The sequence below is a fragment of the Periplaneta americana genome, chromosome 13 (genome assembly GCF_040183065.1).
Source record: "Periplaneta americana isolate PAMFEO1 chromosome 13, P.americana_PAMFEO1_priV1, whole genome shotgun sequence".
NCBI classification, from domain to species: Eukaryota; Metazoa; Arthropoda; class Insecta; order Blattodea; family Blattidae; genus Periplaneta; species Periplaneta americana.
The window spans coordinates 14,082,573-14,095,395 of NC_091129.1; the positions used below are offsets into that span (position 1 = coordinate 14,082,573).

The 12,823-nt window shown below is 33.4% G+C and overlaps 1 protein-coding gene across 10 annotated transcripts in view; it reads right to left on the bottom strand.

The window, feature by feature from the left end:
- sei (seizure) overlaps positions 1-12,823 on the bottom strand; it is a 367,275-nt gene that overhangs the window by 87,377 nt on the left and 267,075 nt on the right. For all 10 annotated transcript variants that reach the window (XM_069842943.1, XM_069842952.1, XM_069842945.1 and 7 more), the window contains 2 exons: positions 9,633-9,847; positions 7,578-7,714 (listed from right to left, as the gene is read on the bottom strand). In XM_069842943.1, coding sequence (XP_069699044.1) covers positions 7,578-7,714; positions 9,633-9,847 — 352 coding nt within the window. The remainder of the gene's footprint in view (positions 1-7,577; positions 7,715-9,632; positions 9,848-12,823) is intronic.

The window sequence follows — 12,823 nt, forward strand, 5'->3', positions numbered from 1 at the left end:
ATTGTCAGCAACCAAATCATCAAATATATGGCTGAAGCTGAAATCAGTAAGTTCTAGTGCTCTCCGAACCTTATAATGTTTTCGTTGTAAGAAAAGTCCTAATATAAACAATAGCAAGTGACTGAAGTGAGGCTTCATTGGCCGCTGTTTGGCGCCATAGATTCTCAGTACGTGTTCCCGCCTACTGTTGTACATTCTGTTTCATGTTAAACATTTCCCGTTACTCGTCAAGTAGGCCTAACCTCACTACTATGCATTCGTTTGCTTAGGAAACATTTACTTTATAATTACTGCAATTAAATTATTTTTAAGTCTTATGCCTTCACATGGATATTTGAGGATGCAGAAGCCATACTTTAGTACTACTTGCTTACATGAACAACTACGAGCTCAAGTGACGCCAGCTTGTTATAAGAACAGACTACCTCGGTATTGCTGTTGGTATTCATCCGCGTTCACAGTACATAACAAAATATAAAAGTAGCTTTTCTTTCATATAGCGTTTTACATATGAGTGAAGTGAAATGTTTCATCGTATTTAACAACTAGAATTAAATTTTTTATTTTCAAATAATACAAGATTGTGGTTTCCAAATACGAACTATATTTTCCTGCGTCAGTGAGTGTTTCGACTGGCAGCCAATCACTGGTATGACAACAACGTGCTTATGTTTACATTAGGATTTTTCTTACAGCGAAAACGGTATAGAAAGGAAGTCCTAGGAAACTTACTGAGTCCAAGGGAAGACAGCTATTGACTCATTTCCGTGGAATTCAAAGCAATATTCAGAAGCAACATTGATATCTGCATAGAGATGGTCCACATGAGGACATTCAGCTAACCAATTACAAATAATCATGCAATTTCGCAATGTAATTGGTTGAGCTAGATTGTAGAAGGCAGGGTGACGTCATGCATTTATATATGAGATGCAATATGTATCCATAAAATTTGTGTAACTTTGAGGAAGTTTTAACACTAGTTATGTTATACCATAACCTCAAAGCACTCCGTTTCAAGATGAAGTGGGTATCACTGTTTACTGCCTATGACTTCTTAAATGGTAAAATAACTTCTCTGTGAAGATGGAAAAAAGTAGAAGTTGGGATAGAAGTTGAAGTATTCATCCTTCTGGTAACTTCTCATGGATGTAACGTACTTATACATTTATTTAATCTTTCCTGAAATCAGGTCAAGTAGCTAATCAGATGTTAAACTTCTATTAAATGCCAGATGATTGCCTATATTGTTATGTTGGTAGGAGGAGATAATACTAATCCGATAAAAACTGTCACAACAATGTCTTTGTTCATAATGAATTTCTCCATGATTTCTTCGAGATATTAACCTGAGTTCCTTGTGTGAAAAGCCAATGGACTAACAATTCGATTAATATTTATCCAATATAGAGATGAAGATAACTAATATGGTATTGGTTGCACCCACTATACTTTTTCTATCACTTGATTTAGTTCCTTGCCTTTCTGATCACATTAATATCGTTCAGTCAATGAAGCAGAATTTCACAATATAAAACTACAATACCGGTACAATATTTTAAATACATTTTTTGCGCTTCTTAATTTCATATATAATACTGAACCAAAATGAAATAGTCAACTCGATAAAAATAATAGAATTATTTCTACATCTTGATTACACAACTTTTAACACTGTATCACTTCGAAATATGTATGATAAGACTTTCTTGTGTTAAATTCTAACGTACCTTGTTTACATGTTTCGAGCTATTATGGGTCATCTTCAGAACTGGTCATTGCTGGTCTTGGCGCCTCTTGTTTTGTTTCCTGTGAGGGTGTGTTCGTGTGGTGTAAAGTGGAGTCAAAGAGTGTGCGTGTTCTGAAATTGAGTTGTGTGTTGAGAATTTCATTGGGGTGTGTTTTTGTGTGTCTGTATATTTCATATTGTTCTAGTGTGTTTAGTTTCTGGCTTTTTGGTTGGATGTGTAGTATTTCCGTGTCTGTGTTGATGTCTCTGTAGGTGTGGTTAGCATTTGTGATGTGTTCTGCATATGTGGAGGTGTTTTGTAATTTTGTTATGGCTGTGATGTGTTCTTTGTAACGTGTTCAGAACACACACACTCTTTGACTCAACTTTACACCACACGAACACACCCTCACAAGAAACAAAACAAGAAGCGCCAAGACCTGCAACGACAGTTCTGAAGATGACTCATAATAGGTCGAAACATGTAAACAAGGTACGTTAGAATTTAACACAAGAAAGTCTTATCATACATATTCTAAAAATTATTTCGGTTGCAATAATCTATAATAAGGTAGTGTACCAGTAGTGTTTTAATCAATTTTGCTTAATACCTACAATGTTTTTGTGTATGAGTGTTTCTACTTGCTTTTCATGTAGGCCTATATCAACATTCTGATAAACTTACACATTAATGAATTTAATTTAGACATTTTGGTTGTTTTCTTTTGTAGACGTTTTTCACATGATTACTGGGAAGATATGGGAATTATCTAATGTTATACTAATAATAAAAACGTGTAGAAATATTTATTATAATGTACCAATATTAAATGAGTTGGATAGAGGATACTCAATGTAGGCCTATAGCTGTAGTCTTTAACAAGCAAAAAGTTGGAGTAAACAACTTATACGTTATCATCCTTCATAAAATAAACATTGACATTAAATACATTATGAACTTAGCAATTCATTTTTACGTACTAGTACATGGGAATTGATATTAATAAAATATACGAATTAATGTACCAGTGTTTCTTATTTTATAATACACATTTAGAAACAATTACTGATTTTTTTTCAGTTTAAAAACATCAATTATTTAAATAAAATTTACATGTGAAATGTATGCTTATGAATTCTGGGTAATAAGGTACGATAAAGAACTTTATTATATATAACCAAGGGAAGATATTAATATAATTTCATTACACTGAAATATAAAAACAAAGAAAGAAGTACCTACGTAACCATTAAAACTGGGAATGTGAATAAAGATAAAATTACGTATGAATTATTTATAGTTTTGAATAACATTACGCATAAACACAAAGTATGGATATAAAGTCCGCTTTAAGTCCTTATATCATATAATTAAAAAAAACGGTTCATCTGCATTGAATTATATTTTCACACTGGTTTCACACTCAATAGCTTTCCTTGCTTGAGCTCGTATACTATGCATTAGAAGAAATCGTCATATTTTAAAGTTTTTCACGTTATGTATGAGTAAAATATGTATTTGAATGTATACAGAGTTAGTTCAAAGTCCCGCACCACCTAAATAACTTTTAAAGCATGTGGTTCAGTGACATGAAACTTGGTATGTGAGGATAACATATACTAAGAATTCAATAATGGTATTACCGAGATTTTGTACTTCCGGTTTAACCGGAAGTAACTCCAACTCTCTTATTTTAAATGGAACACCCAATATATTAGTTTATTTTTGAATAGTACTCATTAAGAGCTTTTCAAAAAGTACCCACACTTGATACTTCTGTACAAATTCAGTGTTACTAAGTCAAGAAAACAGAAAAGTGTATCGAATATTAAAATAATAAACGCACTACCTAAATAACTTTTGAAGCATACGATTCAGTGATATGAAACTTGGTATGTGAGGATAACCATATGCTAAGAGCTCAATAATGGTATTACCGAGTTTTTCTACTTCTGGTTTAACCGGAAGTAACTCCAACTCTCTTATCTTAAATGGAACACCCAATATATATATTTTTTATTTTTGAATAAAGCTCATTAAGAGATTTTCAAAAAGTACCCACACTCGATACTTCTGTACAAATTCAGTGTTGCTAAGCCAAGAAAACAGAAAAGTGTATCGAATATTAAAATAATAAAATACTCCTTCCTTAACAAAAACAAAACAAAGCCAGCTCACCTTCTAAATTATGTGTTCAAATTGGTAGCCCTCAGCTGCTTTACAATGTGTCACTCGATCATAGAAATCATTTAAGGAATGATTTAACCAGGCTTTAGGAATATCTTGCACCACTTCCATTTTTATTTAGCAACACTGAATTTGTATAGAAGTATCAAGTTCCGGTTAAACCGGAAGTATAAAAAACTCGGTAATATCATTATTGAGTTCTTAGCATATGGTTATCCTCACATACCAAGTTTCATATCACTGAACTGTATGGTTCAAAAGTTATTTAGGTAGTGCATTTATTATTTTAATATTCGATACACTTTTCTGTTTTCTTGACTTAGCAACACTGAATTTGTACAGAAGCATCGAGTGTGGGCACTTTTTGAAAAGCTCTTAATGAGCTTTATTAAAAAAAATATATATTGGATGTTCTATTTAAAATAAGAGAGTTGGAGTTACTTCCGGTTAAACCGGAAGCAGAAAAAACTTGGTAAGACCATTATTGAGTTCTTAGTATATGGTTATCCCCACATACCAAGTTTCATATTACTGAACCGTATGCTTCAAAAGTTATTTAGGTGGTGCGGGACTTTTAACTAACACTGTATATAATATTTAGACTTCGGATTTTAGGTTAAGTGCCTATTTTTTTTGTAGGAATAAACTAAAACTACCTAGTTAAATATCTTCACATTTTATATAAAATATGAACGTTTGAAAGCAGTTTTATGGTGTCTAAAATGCCTATTTTAGCCATTGAGACCTATTTTTAAGGTTTTAAAGCCTAAAATTGTCTATTTCTATTTGTTACGTACATATTTTTAAATTTTCGTGTAACAGTGAAAGAGAAAATTTTGAATGTCATGGGGTGTGTTTGGTACAAATATCCTACAAGTTGTTTGGTTGTAGGAATGAAGAAATTCCTCGAAGGTGTCTGGTTTTGTTGTGTACTTGAGTAGACAGTAGGAATGTGATGAATCGGGGAGGATGTAGTTCTCCCTAAAGAAATCGGCATGGCAAATATTGCTAGATTTAATTATGCATCCATTGCTTCGGTATCATTGGGAATAATTTTTTCCGCTTATAAAATTATTCTGTGTAAGAAAAGGCAAAATTGCACAATAGAAAATTAGTGAAAACGTTATGTATAGCAATGACAATTATGAATAATGTGTTAATTGTAAATTAATTAATCTAATTGTAATATGAACACATGTATTAGCAACCTTAGAGCAATGAGGCAGATGAATTCATTAAAAATTACGTACTGGTATTCATAATTTAAGACTTAATAAAAATAAAGTTTCTAACTGCAATATTTTGTTACTGTTTTTGTCACTGAAGGTCGTAATGTTTAATACTCGCTAATTAATTGGATTTTTATAGTTACTGTAGTTTGTGTGGATAGAAATTACCGTACATTTCAGATGTTAGAAATTGTATAGGTGCCTAAATCTATGTTTTTAGTGCCCATTTTGATAAATTCAGGGCCTATTTTAGGTGCCTAAAAATTATTTTTTAAGTGCCCAAAAATCCGAGGTCTAGTAATATTATTATAAACCTTAAGCATATTTCATCAGATTTGTAAGTTGTTTATATTGAAATGTATATGAGTTATACATTAAAATGGGAGGGAAATAAGGGTGCAATGTAACAATATAATTCATTAGGATAGTGTAGAACCTGTTTCTTGAAGTCATTAGAGAAATCAAGTCGTATGGTATTCCAGTTCAAAAAATAGCCAATACTTTCCTTCGTATTTCTTTTCTTGTATTATGCAGAATAAATTGAAAAATGAATCGAAAAGAAAAACTGGCTAAGAGAGATTAATATTTACTTATACCAGGTGTACCACTTACGTTGATAACGCAAAGGATCTAAAATAACAAAACGTTTCAGACAGAAATTAAAAAAAAAAGTTAATTGTAAGGCGAAAGCAAATTACATTATTTAACGTTGTGTTTGGAGAACGTTTTCAAGATCATTTGAAGGTCAACCTATTTTTTTTAAGGAAGTCTATAGTTCTTATTTATTCTTCTCATTCCTTTTACAAAAATAAAATACGTTTGCATAATAATTTGGCACAGATGCATTATAGGGGCCAATCTCCTTATTGGTTGAATGGTATGAATGTTACTATCGATATGTATTGTTGTTATAATCGACATAAAATATGTTGCCAACTTCTAAATTAACAGTCAGTTTTATATTGTTGACATGTAGCCTATTTCAAAATGGAAATAACAGCAGTAATGGTAAAATATATTTTCCCTGGACCTAAAATATAATACGAAGTGACTAAAATCACATCAGTAGTAACAAACTGTTTAAATCTTTTTCTTTAATTTTTAAATTTGGTAGCATTTAATGCTTATCGAATATCGAATCCTACAAACGCTAATTGAACCAAAACTTCCGCTGACCTTTTTTGTGATGGGTGAATCTGTTCCCTTTTTTTTATAGGGTTACCTCAAAGAGAGAGTTTATCTCATATTTACAAAATATATGGATAGTCTCATTAAGACTTCAAGAAAACAGAATTACACTGATTCAGGTCCTGGAATTACTAGTTACATGCAAGTAGCTTGTTAGCTTTACTATAATATTCGCAGTGAAATTATGATTTTATATCTATATGCTCTTAAATATGTCTGCATATCATACAGCACCTTCTATAACTTGCTGCATTATCAATGAAAACCTACAGGTCAGGCGTCTACTTCTACTTCGCTGCTATTCAGTATAGGTACCTCTAAGGTTGTCTGAAGTCTACAGGAATAGGAACCCATACTCATATTTTGGTAAGCAGTTAAAACAATAACCTCACTTCCTACTTCTATGAACAGATACGATAGATTTGTTCCAGCAAGCAATTCAGAACTAATTATTCTAAACTCCTTTCGACACATGCGGCAGTTGTGTACGGTCTCAGAACTAGTTCGGAATTTTACATTGTTGAAACATTTCTTGAAGTGTTCTTTCACGGCCTTCGGAGTTTCTTCTCGTATTAAAATTATATTCATCTTCCAAACCTAATCTGTCATACAATATATCATTATCAGCTTCCAAATTACTCATGATGGACTATTTTTTTTATTTTAATCTGCCTAGTCTCGAAATATATTTCAGATTAGACCATCTGCGCATGCGACAACAGTTCTGAATTCCCAGTTCCTACTCTTAATCGAGAACCAATTTCATTTGTTCCGAACGAGTTATAAAGCATGTTGGAACAGGTAACTGGGAGTTCAGAATCGGTTCAGAATCAGTTCTAGTCTTGTTGGAACGCATATTGAGCTACTGGACATGAGCAGGCAGTTCAGAATCGATTCTGAACCATGCTGGAACAAACCTAATATCTAATAATACATTTACGTCACAACAATTAAAACGTCACTTGAATCAAGTGAACATATTATGATTGTAAGAAATTTACCCACATTGCCACATGAACTCCTGGCTGAAAATACTGCAAAAACAATATGGAACAATTTTATCTCTGAATTTTATGAGTAAGACTGGACCTTCAAATAAAATGAATTTGAATAAATATTAAAATTCGTGACATACGGAATAATAACATATGATGTATATTATTATTTACCTACATTAAATATCTGAGCTTAAGTGTAAGTGCCAACTCATGCCTGGAAGTGTGGTGTGCTGTGCAGAACTTACCTGCGATGGAGTTGAGTGGTCCACCACCTGATTTGTGCTGCTGTTTGTCATCCTCGCCGAACTCCAGGTTCAGGGGCGTCACATCCTGACCAGCCTTATCTGTTGAGAACTCCAGGATTCCATGTCCGGACTTCTCACTGCATCAAATAACAGAATGTATCCATTAATCCAGTAAAACTGGCAATGACAAGACCTAAATGATATCACAACCATAACCAAACTACGCAGAACACATCACGAACTCCAATCATGACTACAGCAACAAAAGCACTGACATGAAAATACTACACATCCAGTAAAAAAACCAGAAACTTGACACTCTAGACCAGACGTCTCAATAGGGCCTTCTCGGAGCACTTCCTCCTCTTTCTCTTTTTCAATGTAAGAGTGGAACAAGATGCGGGAGCAGTTCGTGTATCTCCGGATGACCGCGACGTTTGAATAGACTCTGCAACCACTACGATGTTGTCTCCATCTCCGAGAAAGAATGTCCTTATTACCGCAAATGTATGAAGAAATAAAATCTTTCGTAGGGAAAGCGAAATTGTGGGAGACGCAAGTTTCAGTGGGTAACTGTTACCACTTTATTAATCTAAAATTGTTACCTAATTTGAATCAAGACCAGTGTAACAAATATAATGAAGTACTGAAGGACTTGAGAAAAGAATTTGAAACCAGATTTAAGATTTGAATAGTTCTAATTTAAAATAATTGTTTGTGAATTTCTTGGATGTTTAGGTTATTTGTAATTATTGAAAACATTACGAAACATATCATTTAACTATTATTGTAATTAATATATTAATATTAGCGTAACGTAAGAATACTTACTTTAACAGCCAACAAGTTGAATTTTAATTTTATTATTATTATTATTTAATTGAATTTTATTCTATTAAATATAGTGTAAACTTAAAAAAAAAAGAGCGAAATCAAAAACCATTTACTAGAAGTGAAATATTGTTATTGTTTAGTCAACTGTTCGAAGACAGGTCTGAACCTCATAAGTGATACCAACAAGGCACCATTTATGAGGCAACTAGGCCAGGAGATAATGGAGTAAGGTGGCCAGTTCCTTGTGCTTAAATAATTACGTAACATGTGTGGTTCTTCATGCTTCAGATATCTTTTTTTACTCATTGATAGTATATAATTATAAAATAAATACATATATTATTATTATTATTATTATTATTATTATTATTATTATTATTATTACTGCAAACTACTTACGAAATTCCTTCCGAAAACAACCGTCTATTGTGACAGTACAGCTCAAAAGCGCAGCTTTGTGGAATTTCTCCCGCGACAGTTACAACTTAGCTCGCTCATGCGTGTGACATTAATCAGCGATCGGCTGTCTTCGGGTATTCCGCTTATCTCTTCAGCTGACTACGGTATCTACACTTGCTCTCTGTAACAACTTTTATGCATTGGCCTTGAGACGCCTGCTCTAGACAGTGGTATAAACTCTAGGGTTTGCGTACACTCAAGGGTACTCTGGGCTGTCTGAAGGGCTATGCATCTCACTGACTAGGTTTGTAAAATTGCTTACATTTTATTATTTACATGTTGATAATTATTGCCTGTTTACGTATTTTCTTTTACAATGTCAACTCTTGTTTTTCCTGGCTTCAGTAACATTTTACAAAATTCATTGCAATTATTATTGCATAATATTTACTATAGTAGCAGAAGCAGCAGCAGCAGTAATAGTAGTAGGTTTTGTTAGTAGTCAATATGTAGATGCCTATTAAGTACAGAAAAATTCGTTCCAGCACCGGGAATCGAACCTGGGACCTCTCAGATCTGCATTACGATTTATAATCATAGAAAATCATAGACTGAAAGGCTTGTCAACTTAAATTCTTTATTTTGAAGGCCTGTTGGCTTCAAAAATATGTGGCAGCTGAAGTAGGAAATATTTTTTTGAATTTGTAAACAACGGTTGACTTGGAAACTCAACTGCATTTATTATCGAACAAAAGACAACGTAGTTTGTTGCTCTACATATGAGTTTGCGTGACCTCCGTTTAATCAAACTGCTTCACTTACTAGTCACTGCCGTCGTCACTGGACTCCCGGCTGTTGGCCAAGGCAGCATCCCCACCTCCGTTCATGTTGGACGACATGGGGTGGTGACCCCGGCGCCGCGGCGGTCTGAACGCGAACTTCCGCACATCAGATTCCCTGTCCTGCGAGCTGGAGCGAGACACGATGGCCCCTGTGCGGTGGTGCGCCGCCCTAGGGTCCACACCTGCCAACTCTTCCTGCAGAAACATAACGGAGTTTTCGTTAGACTATTTCCATTGCTGGTGAATTATAGTTATAAACAGGGTGAACAGATTTTGGAAATAGAAACCAGGACGCTCTTATACGATACTAAATTCTCAGTGAGATTAGCAGTACAAACTAAATTCAATTATCTTTACTTCGTTATCTATATTACTAGTGGCTTGTGCAGCAAATGCTGCAAACTAAGTTCATTAGACGTTCAAATAAACATTTTTCAGATTTATTTTCAATGAAGAATACCAGACATTCGGAAAGTTATTTGCTTCCATAACAATGAAAGATACTCTCTCTCTCTCTCTCTCTCTCTCTCTCTCTCTCGAGCCAATACTGAAGAGAACCACGCATATAAAATCTACACCACACCGCCATTAAATATATGAAAAAGACCCAACCCCACTTGATTAATAACTATAAAAATATTTGATTTTTAATAATATTATTATCTTACGTAAGTTTTATAGCTTTCAGTAACATATACTATATATAGGGGAGACTGTTGTACCTTGAAACACTTTTCATATTTTTTTTTTTTTAATTTTGGGAAATGAAATTTTTTAAATGAAAAAGTGCTTGAACTAATTATTGAAGATTTCTTTACAACTTCCTGTATGTATTTTCCTGTTTTACAGATCTATTAAGGATGGAAAAAATAAAATGAAGGGATATGTAATGTGTTCAAAGGTACAAAAGGATCATGTACCTTGGAACATACCCTCTTGTAAGTTGGAACACATGCAATATAGGTGGGAATATAGCTGTAAAAACTGACAATCATATTTAAAATGTATTTGCCATTATAAACCAGAGCAGGCTTCTCTGATTGAGATTTTATTTCCTGGATAAACAATAATTGCTTCAACAGCTTTCTTCAAGGCATCCGAATCAATTGGGGACCTCTTTAATTCCAGACTTACTTCGTGACATGACCTTAAAATAAAAGAAAAACAAAAACCGATAGTATCGTGTAATTTGGAACATATTCCATGGTACAAGATGTTTTGTGTTCAAAGGTACAAGAGGGTGCACGTTTAAACAAATATGGCTCCCAAAACTAAGAGAGTCAAATAAATCATGGAAATTAAAATATGTTATTACTCACCAGATGATGGGGAACACACTGTACTTGAAAGATATTAACAAATGCAATCTGGTTTTGTGTTAGAAAACACACATCAATGAACGAAATGTTTACTTTTGGTACTAAAAAACTTATTTTGTCCACGGAACTCGCATTTTGCAATAAATCAAACTGAAACTACAACCAGACCTACTTAGCGGCTTTATCTACAATCTACTTCATTTTGAGTCCTCTAGGTAGCAGCAAAAATTAAAAAACAAAAAATGTTCAAAGGTACACTATGCTAAAGGTACAACAGTCTCCCCTACTCAGTAAAATATAGAAATAGAAATCTAATTTAAGTTATTCTCTATATCTACTTAAATAACCCCAAAACGTTTCACTTTCATATCGTCAATATAGCATTAATATGTATAATTAATGAAAAATAGTCACATCATGGCATTAACTACAATAATATTTAATTTCTAATGGTAATAATGTCATCAAACCACCTCAAGTTTTGTACTTTTTAATATCCAATACACAGCTGTACCCAGAAAATTACACACCGCAGAATCGAACCTGTAAATTATTTTTAGTAAGTTAAGTTTTTAATAACCAACTTAATTTGAACTCTAAATATGTCAGCATTCTTGCAGATCATGGCCTTCGTGTAATATTGTTTACTGTAGTGTGTGTTTTGTTTTATTCTGAAATGTAATTAGCTAGTTTAGCTAGTTCTCAATACTGACGACAGATGGATTTTGGAAAATAGAAAAATTATGTTCAAAAATTGACATTTCACTAAAAACTATTATTTTTCTGAAAAACTTTGGGTTCCAAGCTTCAAAATGAGGGGTCATTTATTAAAATCCGTTCAGCCGTTTTCCCGTAATTTCCATTACCAGTTCAAATTATATATGTAGATAACAAAAAAAAATACTTCACAAGGACAGGAACAACTTTCAAATGCTTGTGATTGGAGGAATCAGTCGCCACAGAGATGAACCTAGCTGCTTCCAGTTCCTTCACAATGGCTTTAATTTGAAACTGGGCCAGAATATTCACTTCAATCTTCTCACATTTAATGCGGCCGCAGGTAAAGCTGTTCCTATTAAAAACTACCTATCAACGGAAGAACTGCAGTCCTTCGAACGAAAAGTGTAGTATGTTTGATGATGCAAGTAAAAGTGTCTTCTGTTGAAAATTTTGATAATTTCATATAAGCTGTCTATGTTCCATAGGTCGTATTTGCACTTGCGTTAAATTGTATTTCTCGATAAGAAATTAAAATACAATTTTTGTTTCCATTACCTCTCCCTTCTTTTCCCATCTTCTGTTTTCTTTCACCTTATCTCCCTCCATCCCTCTTTTATTATTCTACTTTTATTGATCGTATATTTAATTTCACTACACATTTTCATTTTTAAAGGTAATTTAGAAGTATGTGTGTTTTCTTTTTTAATACTCAGAGATGAAGAAAGAAGAAAAGCCTCCAACGAAAAACTTCGACAATTATTACAAGAATATAATGCTAATTTGAATTAAGGTCAATTAAGTTTATTTTGTCGGATTAATAGCTTACACAAATTCTATCTTAGCAAAAAGACGCGTAACAAAGAAATGGGAAAAGCTAGCCTTCGTGCAGTTCCCCTGCACTACAGCCATGGGGGAGAAGTTGCCTAACCAGCACGGCGACATTGAAGTAGAGTACGTCACTGATTCAAAGAATGTATAATAATCAGGCAGCACATTTTTGTTCCCAAACGTACAGCGGATCGAGTAGTTTCTTCTGGTATATGTACTCATCATTGATAAGATATTTTGTATTCGACAGATAATGGAGAAAAAATGGGAGTATAAGGGTACAGTCCATCAGTTATTCATAGAT